Source organism: Musca domestica, unplaced genomic scaffold, assembly GCF_030504385.1.
Source record: "Musca domestica strain aabys unplaced genomic scaffold, Musca_domestica.polishedcontigs.V.1.1 13, whole genome shotgun sequence".
Taxonomy (NCBI): Eukaryota; Metazoa; Arthropoda; class Insecta; order Diptera; family Muscidae; genus Musca; species Musca domestica.
The window spans coordinates 14,815,524-14,834,153 of record NW_026712172.1 but is presented as its reverse complement, the minus strand read 5'-3'; the positions used below and the strand labels follow the sequence as shown (position 1 = coordinate 14,834,153).

Genomic DNA, 18,630 nt, shown 5'->3' with positions numbered 1-18,630 from the left:
AATAAAAAAATACACAACATCATTTTTTTTGGAAAAGTAAACTATAAAAATATACCATTTATGTTTTCTTTGGTAAAAAATAATCTGAAATAATAATTTTGCTGAAAAAAATTCCTTTGTACCAAATTGAAAAGCTAGATGATGGGAATTTCGGAAACTGTCAGATCCCGATGAAAAGTGTACTCGGACAATGGGAAATGGTCAGCCGGGATAGGATAATTGATCCAACTAGGCCAGATGTGGAGATAGCAAAATTGATGGAGGAAGATCAAAAGACTCTTGCAACAATTTTCACAAGCGTCGAATTTTATCAAGAATTGTAAAATATCGCTGGAGGAAGCTGCAAAAAGGTCAGATTATAAAAAAGATGCTGAGCTTAAAAATTAAGGACTATGATAATATGGTGCAACATCTTAATGAATTTATGGAAATTTCGAAGAAGCTGACCGAAATAGGTATACAGATTCAGGAGGAGTTATTAAAAATTATTCTATTGACTAGACTTCCAAGAGAATATAACTACTTCGTTGTGGCAATAGGTATAAATTGCAAAGTTTTCATCGCTTAAACAGAAACTTTTCGAAGAGGCAGAGAGAAAACTACAGGTGGCTGCAAAATCGAATGGACGAGAAAGGTATTAAGAAACTGCATAATATACATCCAGGGATAACAAGCTAAATAGTATCTATCGGTTTTGCCGAAGGATCTATACCCTCAGCAATTGTTCGATTTTTTTAATATATTACGACTTCTGTTATGATTATTCAAATTGTTGACCCTCTATGGAGTAGGTTACGAAGGAATGGGACAATATTGTCCATTTCGTGTCGGACCTAAATAAATATGATATAAATATTGCGACGTTCCAGGTTTACTTCCTTCACTTTATGTGAGATATTTAATATTTTTATTGTCGACCGAAGTGTTCAATTTTCACACCACATCTAATTCAGATAATAATATTGGTATGAGCAAAATTACAAGAAAATCTAACATTTATATCAAATTTTATGAGAAATCATAAATTCCATATTCATCTCAGGTTTTTGATTGAGAGAAATATTTAAATATAGCAAGTTGTAAGGAATCGCTGATTTGTTTCGAAAGTTATGACAGATGAAAGTATTGAAAATTGTGGATTATCATGGATATTCAAAATATTGAACCTTTGTGGGGAAGGCACCAGAAAGGGTGAACCATTATATCCCATCTTCACAGCAGATCTTTTGTTAGTAGAAATAATGGGATATGTGAAATCTGAAGTATACCCAATGCTTATTTCGGATTTTATAATCATTATGGTTATTCAGAACTTTTACCCTTTGTGGGGGAGGTACCAGAAGGAATGGTTCGATCACTACAATTTTTATAACAGATCTTGTATTGATAGAAATATTGAGATGTGCCAAGTCTGAATGGAATCGGATGTTAATTTCGCGTTTTATGAGCTTCACGGTTATTTAAAATGTTGACCCTTTGTGGGGGAGGTATCAGAAGGAGTGGATCGATATATTCCATCTTAAAACCAGACATTGGCTTTATAAAAATAATGGGATGTGTGAAATTTGAAGACACACACATTTTATGAGAGTTGTAATTATTCAAAATTTTGACCACTTGTGGGGGAGGTACTTGATGGAGTGGACCGATATTGTCCATTTTCACACCTGACCGAGACCTGAGGCAAATATTAGGAATTGCAAAGTTGGAGCAAAATTGGATTATTGTTTCTCTTTCTGTGCAGAAAATATTTTTTTGAATATTTCGCCATTTTTTGTGGGCGATACCAGAAGGTGTAGACCGATAAATTCCATCTTAACACCAGACCTTGGGTTTATAAAAATATTGGGATGTGTGAAATTTGAAGACAATCGGACTCTTACATCACATTTTATGAGAGCTATAATTATTCGAAATGTTGACTCTGTGGGGGAGGTACTTGATAATGTGGTCCGATACTATCCATTTTTTCACCTGACCTGGCACTGATGCAAATATTAGGATTTGCAAAGTTGGAGCAAAATCGAATGATCATTTCTCTTTCTGTGCAGAAATTATTTTTTTGAAAATTTCGACCTTTTTTTGTGGGCGATACCAGAAGGAGTAGACCGATAAATTCCATCTTAACACCAGACCTTGGGTTTATAAAAATATTGGGATGTGTAAAATTTGAAGACAATCGGACTCTTACATCACATTTTATGAGAGTTGTAATTATTCAAAATTTTGACCACTTGTGGGCTTGGTATTTTATGGAGTGGACCGATATTGTCCATTTTCACACCTGACCTAGCACTGACGCAAATATTACGATTCGCAAAGTTGGAGCAAAATCGGATTATCGTTTCTCTTTCTGTGCAGAAAATATATTTTTTGAAAATTTCGACCATTTGTGGGGGAGGTACCAGAAGGAGTGAACCGATATTGGCCATCTCCAAACTCGATCTATGCTTGACAAAAATATTACGATGTACCAAGTTTGGACCAAATCGGGTACTCCTATCGGGGGTTAACGTGCGCACCAGCCAGACAGCGGGGGTTAACATGCGCACCAGCCAGACAGACGGACGGAAGAAAGGACGGACGGACACCGCTAGATCGACTCCAAATGTCCTGAAACGGATTTGTTCGAAGCGCTTGCTTGAGGTGATCGATAATTTGGTATTTTTTAGTGCCAACTTGGGTTTTCAAAATACTTCAGACACGTAGGTCCAACGGATTGGTATCCGGAGATTTTGGTGGCCATTGTGCGCTGGAAGTGAAGCGTCATCATCACCATGGCCGGCGCTTGAGTTCTGGTGGCCAGCCGAAGGATCACATTTTCAGCTGACCTCTTTGGCAACAACAAGTAAACACGATCAATTTGTTTGTTTACAAACTGCCGGACAAGGAATGTTTTCTCAACGGAGAAAACCAAATTCGGCAGTTCGCCACTTTCGGCCAAGCGAAGCAACTCTTTAGCTCTTTCGAGTCTGTTTTCTTTTTGTTGCGGTGTAAGTTCTTGCACTTTTTGGAAATTCAATGGCATCGGAGAAAACCAAATTCGGCATTTCACCACTTTCGGTAAAGCGAAGCACCTCTTTAGCTCTTTTGAGTCTATTTTCTTTTAGTCGCAGTATAAGTTCTTGCACTTTTTGGAATTTCAATGTCTTTAGCCCGAGCTCCATTCATTTTCCAATATTTGCCGAATGGAATATTGCGATATGTTCAGTTCACGAGCCATTTTCGGCCACTTCAGCGACGCGGGTTTCGAACATGTCGCTTCTTGACTTTTCGAGCCATTTCTGCTGATGTTTGCTGTTTTCTTCCGTCCACTTCCTTAACGTCGGGCTACGCTACCAGTATCATGGTAACGAGCGATGGTACGAGACACAAAAGATTTATTCACATTTAAATCCTGGAGTGCTCTAACGATAGCCACTTGTGGTTTTCCAGCCAAATATAAAGAAATCACACTATCACGCTTGAATTCCATCACGAATAAGTTTTTTTTCTGGAAAATTCTCACCAAAATGCTTTTGTCCGCTTGTAAACAATATAATGGGCTGTCATTGGAATAATTTTAACAGCTGTCGGACGAGTGGCTTGGAAATGACAGCAGTCAAAAGTTGGTTGCAGTTTTTTTCATCTCACCCTGTATACTCTCTCTAGCCATATGGCTGAGGGTATAATAAAGTTAGTAGATTTTGTACCATTGTGATTTTCTTCTCTTCTTTTTGAAATTTTGAATCTCAATTATGTCTTTTATCTAAGTCTATCTATGTCTATTATTCCTGACATGTGCTTTGAAAACATTTATTTTATCAGTAAAAACGATTCAAACTAATATCTACATCAGTTTTCATTTTGGAAAAAATATTTTTAAGAAATCCACGTTTTTAATAGGTCTTTGAAAAAAATTTGAAAACAATCAATTTTTGTATTGGGCCTTGAAAAATATCCACCTTAGTTTTGGACCTTCAAAGAAATATATATTTTTTATAAAAATTTTATTATTCTATCTGTCCTTCATTTTTAATTTGGTTAATTTCTTTTCCTTTCTTTTTAGAGCGCATCGCCAACAGAAAAATAGCATGCGACATTTCCTGGCCTTTGGAAGCTGTATCTCAAAATAGCAAATACAACAAAGATGTATTCACACAACCTGCATTGGTAAAAATAGAAATGTCTCGAAATTAAAAATAAAACAAACGAGGAAAAAATCCAAATCTTGAATCTCAAGAACTTTCACCCTTGTTGTTGTTGTGATGTGGCGTACAATGTGTAGTGTGTGAAAGATAGGAGAAAGAATTACACAAAAAAAGTCCTCTCACAAAAACACATTACAATACCAATAATAACAACAAGAGCTGCAGCATCAAGAGGAAAATAACATACAACCACCTGACCACCCACCCACTGAGAGTTGTTATAGTAACGTTACATCTACTACGGAAATATACAACCCTTCGCTGTGTGAGTAACGGGGTTGAGAGTAACAGGCAATACAAATGACAAATCTCTAATAACACAGCATCCCATTGCTCTCCATGGCATTTACCTAACGGAAAGAGAGTGATAGAGTGTATGTGTTACAAATTATATGGGAGAGAGAGAAAGTGTTATTCAGATTCCCTGTGTCTGTGTGATAATACAACCAAAGAGGACATCTAAAAGAGAGAGAGAGCGAGTTTAATTGAGAATAAGAACAAATAAGTGGTGAATTAGGAAGAACATAATATCTCTACCCCTCTCACCTTGGCCCAGCTTTCGTTTTTTTTTTTTTGTGGAATATATATATTTTTTTGCGTGTCTAAAGGATAACATCATTACTTAAGGAGACAAAAATGGGACGCCGTACTTATTTTAATCGTGCTACTGCCATCACCTACCCCAGTAGGGTTGAGGGTTGGTTGGATGTTTGTGGTGAGTAGAAATCTTGTTTTTATTTGGTTTTCAATTTGGATTGTGGGTATTTTTAAGGATTTTTAGATAAAAAATGAAATTGACTTTTTCCTCTTGGCTCCAATCTCTGTGCCTTCTTCTCTCTGATAAGAGGCTTAAGGAAATCGTATTCCAATCAATTTGCATGCGATTTGATTGCTCTTCACTGCTCCGTCAATAGCCTAGACATAACAAGTGGTTTAAGAAGATTTTTTTAGGGACAACAAATGACATGGACTCCCCCGAATCTTATTTAGAGATTCGTGTCTCAAGTATTTAATGTCATTACCTTGATATTCGTTAGATAAATGGTGTGCAAAATTTTTTGTTTTGTTTTTTTTTTGGTCAATTTATTAATTGCAGTTTTGCTTTTAGCTTGCGCCATTAGATAAGGAACAGGTTTTTGGATTATTTTAAATTTTTAATGGTGCCTGCTCTTTGTTTATTTATTTTCTAAGCTAGTTCGTAAAATGAATGATTAGAGATGTGATACGAAAAACATTTTAAGACGTAGATTGGGGGTGTAGAATGTTCAAATATAACGTATTTTATTTATAGTGAGACCGTCAAAAAATATTTTTAAAAAAATCCACGTTTGCCACTCAGAAAATTAAAATCCAATTAAAAAATTTTCAAAAAATATTTTTAAAAAATCCAACTTTATAGTGGGGTTTACAAAAAATATTTTTTTTAAATCCACATTTATAGTAGGTTTATTAAAAATTATTTTTTTTAAATCCACATTTATAGTGGGGGTTTCAAAAAATATTTTTAAAAAATCTAACTTTATAGGGGGGTTTTCAAAAAATATTTTTAAAAAAACCAACTTTATAGAAGGTTTATTAAAAAATATTTTTTAAATCCACATTTATAGTGGGGTTTTCAAAAAATATTTTTAAAAAATCCAACTTTATAGTGGGGTTTACAAAAAATATTTTTTTTAATCCACATTTATAGTAGGTTTATTAAAAATTATTTTTTTTAAATCCACATTTATAGTGGGGTTTTCAAAATATAGTTCTAAAAATCCAACTTTGTAGTGGGGTTTACAAAAAATATTTTTTTTAAATCCACATTTATAGTAGGTTTATTAAAAAATATTTTTTTTAAAAATCCACATTTATAGTAGGTTAATTAATTTTTTTTTTAAATCCACATTAATGGTGGGGTTTTCAAAAAATATTTTTAAAAAATCCAACTTTAAAGGGGGGGTTTTCAAAAAATATTTTTTCAAAATAAAATATAAAATATTAAAAAATATTTTTCAAAAATCCACATTTATGGTAGGTTTATTAAAAAATATTTTTTCAAAAATCCACATTTATAGTAGGTTTATTAAAAAATATTTTTTTAAATCCACATTTATAGTGGGGTTTTCAAAAAATATTTTTAAAAAATCCAACTTTATAGGGGGGGTTTTCAAAAAATATTTTTTCAAAATAAAATATAAAATATTAAAAAATATTTTTCAAAAATCCATATTTATAGTAGGTTTACTAAAAAATATTTTTTTGAAAAATCCACATTTATAGCAAAGTCTTCAACAATTATTTTTGGAAAATCCACGTTTACAGTAGGATCTTCAAAAATATTTAAAAAAAAAATCCTCGTTAATAGTGGGGTTTCAAAAAATATTTTTAAAAAATCCAAGTATGAGATGAAAAAACTGCAACCAAATTCAGACTGCTATCATTTCTAAGCCACTCGTCCGACAGCTGTTAAAATTATTCCAGTGACAGCTCATTATGTTGTTTACAAGCGTACAAAAGCATTTTGGTCTGAATTTTCCAGAAAAAAAGTTATTCGTGATGGTGGAATTCAAGCGTGATAGTGTGATTTCTTTATATTTGGCTGGAAAACCACAAGTGGCTATCGTTAGAGCACTCAACTCTTTTGTGTCTTGCACCATGGCTCGTTACCGTGATACTGGTAGCGTAGCCCGATGTCAAGGTAGTGGGCGGAAAAAAACAGCAACATCAGCAGAAATGGTTCGAAAATAAAGAAGCGACTTGATCGAAACCATCCGCGACGCAGTGGCCGAAAAATGGCTCGTGAGATGATGGTCGCTCTCCGCTTGTATTTATCGACCGTGGCATTAGAATAAATGCCGAATATTCTCGCGAAAATATTCTGGAGGGTATATTAAAGCCTTTGACACGCAAACATTTTGGCCGCAGATCTTGGACATTTCAACAGGACTCAGTGATACGCGGCTGTATAAACAACCACTCCACTCGTGGACCTATTTATCCATTGTGTTCATCCTAATTTAAGAAGATAGGAGAATAGAATAAAGAGAAGAGAAGAAAATAAATAACGGATAGTGAAGAAGCGAGAATCTGAATAAAGATTAGAGAAGTTAGTAGGTATGCATCCACGGTGTATTAGCGTGTCGTCCTTAGCCATTTTAGTTTTCTGGCTAACTGAAGAATTACCGCTGGCTCGATGTCGGAGAGGAAGAACAAGTCTGGCAGAATTTGCTTACCCAGCTTAGCATAGCCTCTGTCTCACTCTTATAAGAGTTGGGCAGTGGCAGAGTAAGTGCTCCACCTTCTCAGGTTTCCTCCTCGTCCTGACAAAGCCTGCAGTATTCAGTGTCGTCACCCCTACCCCCCTCTTGGATGTCATGACATTTATGTTGCAGTGTCCTGCAATTAGGCCCACCACAAGCTTCAAGTCCAGCTTCATCATGGATATGAGTGACCTTGATCTCCTTTCAGAGTTCACCGGCCAAATCCTTCCAGTTAGCCAGTTCTGTTGAAATTTCCCAAGACAATGTTTATGCAGTACTTGGAAGATGTGACATAAGGGTGGCTTCATTAAGCTCTCAATCTCTAGATCTACTGATTCAGATCCGCATCTGGGCAAATTCATCGGCCGATTCATTGCCAGATATGTTGCAGTGTCCAGGGACCCACCAGAGTTTGACAAACTATTTAACCTTTTCCAGAGCATTCCTAAATCGCAGAACTGCCATAGATTTGATTTCAAATTAATTTAGAGCCTTCAGGGCCGTTTGACTATTGACATATATAGTCACCGGTCTGTCCAGTTCATTGATTATATTTTCCAGCAGCTCTATGGCCTTCCAGGCAGTAAAGATTTCCAATTAATCGGCCGATCCATTGCCAGATATGTTGCAGTGTCCAGGTACCCAACAGAGTTTGACAAACGATTTAACCTTTACCAGAGCATTCCTGCATTCCAGAACTGCCATAGATTTGATTGTAAATGAATTTAGAGCCTTCAGGGCCGCTAGACTATTGACATATATAGTCACGGGTCCGTCCAGTTCATTGATTCTATTTGTCAGCAGCTCTATGGCCTTCCTGACAGCAAAGATTTTTGCCTGAAAAACGCTATAGTCGTTGTTTAGTTTGAAGGATCGTTGGATACTTAGACTCTGACAGAAGAAGAAGAGAAGTAACTACTTTTTTCATTCTTACCACAAAAATTAATTTAAAATTCTAACAAATCTAAATATCCCACATGCATTTCCGTCTTTCACTGAGGAAAACCCAAAAGGAAAACATATTCGAGTGGGTGGAAAAATAACCTCCCCCTCCTTTTTCAAGATACGAAGGAGTATAAGAATGAGGGGATTATATTGCAATGACGTACACACAAAAATAATTGGGCTGGGAAGAATGAACTCTATTTTTCCCATTCATAGTCATATTTATGATATTCTAACCATACATCTTGACACGCCATCAAATTGCCATGCCGGTATGTACATATGTATTGTATATGGCAATAATATATTTGCCATAAATTGTGCGTGCCTAAATATGTATGTAAGAGAATTATGTTTTTCCATATTCTAAGTACATTGTACGGCTGGGAGAATTCTCGAAGTCATATGTAGTCATTGTATTCGGCATTTTTTTTTTTGGCGGCAGGGAGTGAGTCTATAGACGTGCATAAAATTTCTATGATTATGTTAATCAGGGTAACGGTTGGTGGGAGGTGGTGCGATTCCTGTGTCTAAGGGGGATATATTCGCCGTAAAAAAGCATAATAAAGTAATATGATATTGCCGGTTTGGCCTCTCATATGTCAAAAAGTAGAATTTAAAAGATCAAGGGCAATTAACAAAAATAATTTTTCCATACACTAATATAGACTTAAAGGTATTTTTTTCAAGGTCCCAATATAGATGAGGATTTGGAAAAAAATAATTTTCAAACGGGAAATTAAATTAAATATTTGTTCAAAAATATTTTTTGGATTTTTTAAAAATGTTATTAAAGTCCATACTATAAAAGCCGATTTTTTAAAAATATTTTTCGAAGACCCTGCTATAAACGTGGATCTTCTAAAAATATATTTTTAGAAGCCCCTTTTATAAATGTGGATTTTTTAAAAATATTTTTCAAACATCTACTGTAAACGTGGATTTTCTAAAATTATTTTTTCAAGACTTCTATAAACGTGGATATTTTAAAAATATTTTTTCAAGACTTCTATAAACGTGGATTTTTTAAAAATATTTTTTTAAGACTTCTATAAGCATGGATTTTTTAAAAATATTTTTTCAAGCCTTCTATAAACGTGGATTTTTTAAAAATATTTTTTCAAGACTTCTATAAACGTTGTTTTTTTTTAAATATTTTTTCAAGACTTCTATAAACGTGGATTTAAAAAAAAAAAATTCAAGACTTCTATAAACGTGGATTTTTTAAAAAAAAATTTTCAAGACTTCTATAAACGTGGATATTTTAAAACTGTTTTTTAAAGACCTTACTATAAAAGCCGATTTTTTTAAAAATATTTTTCGAAGACCCTGCTATAAACGTGGATCTTCTAAAAATATATTTTTAAAGCCCCTTTTATAAATGTGGATTTTTTAAAAATATTTTTTCAAGCATCTACTGTAAACGTTGATTATTTAAAAATATTTTTCAAGACTTTACTATAAACGTGGATTTTCTAAAATTATTTTTTCAAGACTTCTATAAACGTGGATTTTTAAAAAATATTTCTTCAGGGGCCCGTTACAAACGCAGATTTTTTAAAAATATCTTCTCAGGGGACTATTACAAACGTGGATTTTTTTTTAATTTTTTTTTTCAAGGCGTGGATTTTTTTAAAAATATTTTTTCAAGACTTCTATAAACATGGATTTTTTAAAAATATTTTTTCAAGCCTTCTATAAACATGGATGTTTTAAAAATATTTTTTTAAGCCTTCTATAAACGTGGATTTTTTAAAAATATTTTTTTCAAGACTTCTATAAACATGGATTTTTTAAAAATATTTTTTTAAGACTCCTATAAACATGGATTTTTTTAAAAAAAAAATTCAAGACTTCTATAAACGTGGATTTTTTTTTTAATTTTTTTTTTCAAGACTTCTATAAACGTGGATTTTTTAAAAATATTTTTTCAAGACTTCCATAAACATGGATTTTTTAAAAATATTTTTTTAAGACTTTTATAAACATGGATTTTTTAAAAATATTTTTTTAAGACTTTTATAAACGTGGATTTTCTAAAATTATTTTTTCAAGACTTCTATAAACGTGGATTTTCTAAAATTATTTTTTCAAGACTTCTATAAACGTGGATTTTTAAAAAAAAATTCTTCAGAGCACCGTTACAAACGCGATTTTTTCAAAATATCTTCTTAGGGTACTATTACAAACGTGGATTTTTTTTAATTTTTTCTTTCAAGACTTCTATAAACGTGGATTTTTTAAAAATATTTTTTAAAGATCCTATTACAAAAGTGGACTTTTTAAAAATGTTTATTAAAGGTCTTACTATAAAAGTGAAATTTTAAAAATAGTTTTTGAAGACCTTAATATAAACCTGGATTTTCAAAATTTTTTTAGACCTTCTATAAAAGTGAATTTTTCGACTTAGAATTTTGAAAATTTTTGAAAAGCTACAGGGCGAGATAAAAAACTGCAATTAAGCGCAATGCCATAATTTTTACATTTTTTCTTCAATTTTATTGAATGAAAGCAAAAAATGTCGGAAATAGCATCAACTTTTGGAGTAAGTTTAGATTTCTTCAAATTGGTCACCTTTGGCACGAATTATGGCCTTCAGACGGACAATGAAACCGTCACACGCTGCCCGAATGTTGCTCTGCGGTATTTTGGCCCATCCCGGCGAAGCGCTTGCTTGAGGTGATCGACACTTTGGTATTTTTTTAGTGCCAACCTTGCTTTCCAAAATACTCCAGACACAATAGTCCAACGGATTGGTATCCGGAGATTTTGATGGTCATTGTGAAGGGAGGAACCTCATTTTGTAACCGTTCTAAGATGGCGCGTGCTGAGAGCGAGTGCTGAGGTGCTGAGTCCTGTTGGAATGCCCAAGGACTGCGGCCAAATGTTCGCGTGCCCAAGGCTTTAATACACCCTCCAGAATATTTTCGCGATAATATTCGTCATTTTGTCTGATGCCGATTCGATATCACTCAAATTTAGCCTCTGCGAAAAGAAATATTTTTTTTAATGCCATTCACATGTTTTTATTTTATTCCCAAAGTGATTTCAATGACTGTAAGCCTAGTTCTTACGATTACCAAGTATTTTTCCGTTAACATTGCTTTTCTGAACGCTCGTATAATTTATTTTTTATTTATAACAAAAAACATGTTTTACCGCCACACACACTCAAAAAAGTCCTTTGTCTCCACAAATGGTAAAACTACAATTCGCATCGAAATCGAATCGAAAGTCCATACAAAAATTAATACAAAATTTGTAGAGTAAACTGAGGAGGAGAAGATGTCAGTCAGCAGTTAATCAATTATCTATTTTTGGCGGTTTAATGGGAATGCCATTTTTTGATTCAATTAAATATTCCCATAAATATTTATTGGCTGAAATTCGTTTTGATTAAAAAGCACCAGAAAAAAAAGATTGGGGATGTTGAAAGTGACAAGAACTAACAAGGTCGTTTTGTTGTAGAAATGTTCGTTTCAGTATTTAAAATATTGACTCTACATTTTCTTGTGAATTGCTCTGAGAACTGAAAGTCGTATGTGAATGGTCCTACGATTTTAAATAACTCTTAGGTTAGGTTGAAAAGAGAGGCGAAAACGATCGCCACATGTCTTGGCGGACATTCACTTAAGGCAGTATAGGCCTGTTCTTTCTTAAACTGTTTTATTTGATGATCTGATTTAGGTCTGGTATGGAGTCAATTCCCCGAGAATTGGGATCTGATATTTGCAAACGCTGGACAGTGGACAGAGAAAATGCTCCAAACTTTCATCATCTTCCCCGCATACCCTACATATGCTGTTATCTCAGGTTACTCTACTAATCTCTTTCCTGCCTAAAAATAGAAGGTTCTTCGTTTTTATCTCATTGGGGTTGCCCCATAGGATTTTTGTGAGTTTCCCTACGCCTTCGTGATGGAAGTCAAGCGTGATAGTGTGATATCGTTAGAACACTCCAGTATTTAAATGTGAATAAATCTTTTGTGTCTCCTCTCGTACCATTGCTCGTTACCGTGTTACTGGTAGCGTAGCCCGACGTCAAGGAAGTGGACGGAAGAAAACAGCAACATCAGCAGAAATGGTTCGAAAAGTGAAGAAGCAACTTGATCGAAACCCGCGTCGCAGTCGCCGAAAAATGGCTCGTGAGCTAAACATATAGCAATATTCCATTCGGCAAATATTGAAAAATGAGCTCGGGATAAAGCCATGCAAGAACTTACACTGCAACAAAAGGAAAATAGACTCAAAAGAGCTAAAGAGTTGCTTAGCTTGGTCGAAAGTGGTGAACTGCCGAATTTGGTTTTCTCCGATGAGAAAACATTCGTTGTCTAGCAGTTTTGTAAACAAACAAATTTACATGCCAAAGAGGTCAGCTGAAAATGTGCACCTTCGGTTGGCCACCAGAAGTCAAGCGCCGTATTAAAGCCTTGGGCACGCCAACATTTTGAACGCAGATCTTGGACTTTCCAACAGGACTCAGCACCATCGCACTCAGCACGCGCCACCCAAGAATGGTTACAAAATGAGGTTCCTCGCTTCATTTCCAGGCACAATGGCCACCAAAATCTCCGGACTTCAATCCGTTGGACTATTGTGTCTGGAGTATTTTGGAATGCAAGGTTGGCACTTAAAAGTACCAAAGTGTCGATCATCGCAAGCAAGCGCTTTGCCGGGAATGGGCCAAAATACCGCAGAGCAAAATTTGGGCAGCGTGTGACGGTTTCATTGGCCGTTTGAAGGCCATAATTCGTGCCAAAGGTGACCAATTCGAACAAATCTAAACTTATTCTAAAATTTGATGCTATTTCCGACATTTTTTGCTTTCATTCTATAACATTTAAAAAAATTTAAAAAGTATGGAGTTTGACTTTGTTGCAGTTTTTTTTATTTCGCCCTGTATGTTAGACGCGATTGGCGGTCAGCAGCTAACAGCTGTTGCACCATCTGGAAACATCTTCAAATCTTGTACCAATATTCGCTGTAAAGACCGTCGACTGATACCCATTTGCGTGGTACGTCGTCTGGTCGATGTTGACGGCGCTGACATTAGGGGCCAATTGTAAAATTTATAGCATTTTCTGATTGGAGGATAACGTTTGCGCCACCTTGTATATTTGACATAATGATCTCAGCAGATTACTTAGCTCATAATTAGATTTTACTAGCGGCAGATTAAGAGGCATATAATTACGAGCGAAACGAGAGAGAGGTTGAGTCAATAGAACCACTTAAATGTCTTATTAGAAATATAAGTCTAAGGATTAAATTTTTCCCTTCTAAAGTCGGTAGATCAGTAGATCAGATTGGGCAGATTCAGAATTTTATTTGAATAACATTTGCAATATGGCCAAACCAGACTAACAACCAACCGTAGGGATCGTCAAATTCCTTAGGCCAACGTTTTAAAAACCCTAACAACGATTTCGCTTTTTTAACACAAGATTCGATTTGCAAATTGAATCACAGTTTACCATCTAAAATATCGTCAAGATCAAAATGATCGAAGTTCCATTTTCCCCAAGAAGAGGCCTTGTTTGGGACCATTAAGTATAAATGATTTGGTATCATGTTCATTTAAGCCACCTTTCTGCATTTTGTTGGTTCTCTCTTTCATTGTCGTTTGTTCTACTTTGGAAATGGTCCTTCGAGTTGAGTCAATTATTCTAAAACTAGTCAATGAAATTTTATTATTTATCATTTTTTATCGATTAAAGTACCATTTTCTCGAAGAAATTTTATTGCGGTATGCTTATTACATTCTTACTTCATGAGAAATGGTCCTTCGATCTGAATATAAATCATTAAACAAGCTCGAAGGACCATTCTTTGAAAACACTAAAACTAATGTCAAATTTGCATTTATTTCCATTTGTTCAACGCTTAAATATTTTGTAACCGATGAAGAGGTTTACTCTCTTTCTGCTTTTTGTTGGTTCTCTCTTTCATTGTCGTTTGTTCTACTTTGGAAATGGTCCTTCGAGTTGAGTCAATAATTCTAAAACTAGTCGAAGACTATTTCTCCAAAGAAATTTTATTATTTATAATTTTTTATCGATTAAAATACCACTTTCTCAAAAAAATTTTATTGCGGTATGCTTATTACTTTCTTACTTCATGAGAAATGGTCCTTCGATCTGAATATAAATCATTAAATCAGCTCGAAGGACCATTTGTTGAAAACACTAAAACTATTGTCAAATTTAAATTTGTTTTCATTTCTCTTACGTTGAAATATTTTGTAACCAGAGAAACGATGAAGAGGTTTACTCTCGGAAAAATAAATCTTTTTTTTTTTTTAATTCCAGGAACCCATTTTATTTTAAAACAAATTTCATTCTCTTTAATTTCACACCAACAAAGATCTCCACACGAAAAATAGTGTCTAAATAAGCTACGAGTTTCAAGTGGACTTAACCTCTATTTGAGCCATTAAATTTTTAATATTCCCTTACAACTCCCACAGATAGTTTTTTTTCGAGAAGACAGAGTACTTTGTTTTTTTTTTTCGGTTGCTATCTTTTCTGGGGAATCTCACTTAAAACTATTCTAGAGAAGTGTTCTCATTGTGTGTAACACTTCTCTCTTCAGTTGGCTCTTTATCTTTGACAGCTGTGTAAGTGTAATCTCAGGTAAATATTGACCACGTCATGCAATGCAGAGAGAAAGAGTAATTGCTCTTTGAAAGTGTATGTAAATGTGTAACGTTTTTTTTTTAGAAATAAAGAGGGTCTCTCTTTACCTTTCTCTTGGAACTACTCTGCCACCGTAAAACTATGAGGCATTTCTTGACACTAAAACTTTATCAAAATGTAAATATAATTTTAAAAGAAAAAATCTTAATTATTGCTACATGACAAAAAAAGCCTGAATTGTGAAACTCAAGTGAATAATGAATGAGAATAACACTTGGTTTAAATATTATCTTTATTCCTCCTTAAAGTGGAATAATAAGTGCAAAACGAGGAGAGAAGAGAATGTCAAAGAAAACAGAATCATGTTAATTGTCTCGTTTTCTGTAATGAAATGTGGTCTCAAAACCAAAGCTGGCCACATAAACAAAATGTTCTAAATTTGGATTTTCTTGTCGGAAATGTTTAGCAAAGTCATTAACATATTTTGTCGAGTGCTTAAAATGCTAATAATTAAATGTGGAGTAATAGTTTAACACTAAAGGAGGTAAGTGTCACAAAATCTCCATATATTTTTGATAGGCGAAGGAGCATTTTGAGACGGAAAATTTTTGTTGGTTTAATAAATTATTATTAGGGAGCTTGGATTGTAGGAAAAATATGGAATTGGGTTAGAGAATTTAAGTTAAATGACTAGTTCTGTAATATAACTATGAAGTGAGTTCCCAAAATCACCATATATTTTAAACCAGTAAGTAAAGGTAAAGAGTCGGGCGGGACAGACTATATTATACCCTAAACCAATATGCGCACTTAATAAAGCTCCCGTAACAAAAAAGTTTGCATATATTGGGAATTTATGTGAAGTAGATCAAAAAAATTATGTAACTTATTTGAATGCGTATCATGACTTTATAGTGGTCACAATTTGGAAACTATATCTAACTCTGAATCGATTTTCAACAAATTTGACCGAGTGGAAAAATTCCGTTGAATATGAAAAAAATCTATGCAATTTGGGCTGATATAACATACAGGGTGAGATAAAAAAACTGCAACAAAATCAAACGGCATAATTTTTACATTTTTTTTTTCAAATTTTATTGAATGACAGCAAAGAATGTCGAAAATAGCATCAAATTTTAGAATAAGTTTAGTTTTGTTCGAATTGGTCAACTTTGGCACGAATTATGGTCTTCAAACGGACAATGAAATAATTACACGCTGCCCGAATGTTGCTCTGCAGTATTTTGGCCCATTCCCGACGAAGCGCTTGCTTGGGGTGATCTACACTTTGGTATTTTGCTTTCCAAAATACTCGAGACACAATAGTTCAACGGATTGGTATCCAGAGATTTTTGGGCCATTGTGCGCTGGAAATGAAGCGAGGAACCTCATTTTGTAACCATTCTTGGGTGGCGCGTGGTGAGTTCAAAGGTGCTGAGTCCTGTTGGAATGTCCAAGGTCTGCGGCCAAAATGTTTGCTTGGGCACGCAAACGTTTTGGCCGCAGACCTAATACACCCTCCAGAATATTTTCGCTATAATATTCGGCATTTATTCTGATGCCACGGTCGATTAATACGAGCGGAGAGCGACCATCGGCTGTTATGGCGGTCCACACCATCACCATGGTCGGCGCTTGAGTTCTGTTGGCCAACCGAAGGTGCACATTTTCAGCTGACCTCTTTGGCACGTAAACACGATCATTTTGTTTGTTTACAAACTGCTGGACAACGATTGTATTCTCATCGGCATCGGAGAAAACCGAATTCGGCAGTTCACCACTTTCGGCCAAGCAAAGCAACTCTTTAGCTCCTTTGAGTATATTTTCTTTCTGTTGCGGTGTAAGTTCTTGCACTTTTTCGAATTTCAATGGCTTTACCCCGAGCTCATTATTCAATATTTGCCTACGAATGAAATTCAATATTTGCTCTAACGATAGCCAATTGTGGTTTTCCAGCCAAATATAAAGAAGTCACTCTATTACGCTTAAATTCCATCACGAATAATTTTTTTTCTGAAAAATTCTCAGCAAAATGCTTTTATATGCTTGTAAGCTTCTCTCATAGAAGTCCTGAAAGTCTGAAGGTCTTTTCATAGATGAGCTGATTGTCTTCTTATAGAGGAGGTGTATTTCTTCTCATAGAAGAGCTGAAGGTCTTCTCATAGAAGAGCTGAAGGTCTTCTCATAGAAGAGTTGAAGATCTTCTCAGAGAAGAGCTGAAGATCTTCTCAGAGAAGAACTGAAGGTCTTCTCATAGCAGAGCTGAAGGTCTTCTCAGAGAAGAGCGGAATGTGTTCTCATAGAAAAGATTCAGGTCACTGTCACTGGAATAATTTTAACAGCTGTCGGACGAGTGACTTAGAAATGACAGCAGTCTGAAGTTGGTTGCAGTTTTTTCATCTCACCATGTACAGGTTGAGTGATATATGACCCTTAAGAGACTTATAAATTATTCACTGAGGACTCACAAATGATCAACATATAACTTGAAAAAGACTCGAAAAAAGATTCGCAATAAATGATTAGAAAACCCCTCGTAGAACGATCAGAAAATGGTCGAAAGAGACTCTTAACTGATTTCGAGGAAAACTCATAGGTTATTTATTTAGAAGGGCCGCGGGAGGTCACGTCTTTCTCCCGACAAATGTGCCTTTTATGATCAGAAAATTCGCTCATATTCCAGCTTTTTTAATCGTCCTACAGCAACAAAAAAGACTCAAAAAATTCGAAAATTTCAAAAAGTATTGTCTGGAAAAGAGACTCTAATGTGATTAAAAATTTCAAAAGATGCTGACTGGGGCATTGTCTTTTTAGTCCGTTCTGATAGTGATTAGGTTTCGGACAGCGGATAAATAACATTGCCACGATAAAAAAATGGATACGTTTCTATCCGCCTTCATGCAAAAATGTTTAGGCCCCTAAGCAGTATATTTTTTTAAGAAAAGGAAGGATTGATTCGGTTATCGATAAAGTCAGCTATGGAAGGAACTAGGTTTCCAAAAAGAAACTGGTTCATAAAACACCATGCACCTGACCTGCTAAGGCTTCAGTCTTCGCACATTCGTTTGTAAAAAGTCTTTTAGTGTTCATATTTTACTGAGAAATTTTAAAGAACTCTGGAAGGTACCAAACATTTTCTCCACTTGTTTATGCTTCAAAATCAGGTTCTTCGAACTAAAAGCCTCGCCTTACCATAATATGATGGTCTCACATGGGTATGTGACAATTTTAGTAGCTATTTCTCACAGATTCCAAAATTGGAAGTCTTAGCCCCTTTTAAAATATATTTTCCTCCAAGAATATCAAGACCAAGTCCACAAAAATTACTTCCTTGGGACAAAACAAATACACTTCTTTGTTCCCGAGGTGCTCATGTAAATCTCCAATACGCCATTTTGTAAACAAACATTTCCATATTTATTTTGATAATTAAATAAATAAACCAATAAAACATATCAATTACTATGCGCCATATCTCTTAGAGAAGTGAAATATTACAAACATGTGTTGAAATATTAGATTCCGAACGCGAACGCAATTTATAAATAAACAAAAAAATGATTTGAAAAATAAATAAAACAATAAAAACTTAGCCGTGTTTATCTTTGCCGGC

At 34.6% G+C, this 18,630-nt stretch overlaps 1 protein-coding gene across 1 annotated transcript in view; it reads left to right on the top strand.

Moving 5' to 3' along the window:
* The first annotated feature begins 4,772 nt into the window (after positions 1-4,772).
* Positions 4,773-18,630, top strand: part of LOC101887870 (ras GTPase-activating protein raskol) — a 414,153-nt gene continuing 400,295 nt past the window's right edge. Inside the window, exon 1 of the mRNA XM_059118645.1 lies at positions 4,773-4,905. Within this exon, the coding sequence (XP_058974628.1) occupies positions 4,827-4,905 (79 nt within the window). The 5' untranslated portion in view covers positions 4,773-4,826. The remainder of the gene's footprint in view (positions 4,906-18,630) is intronic.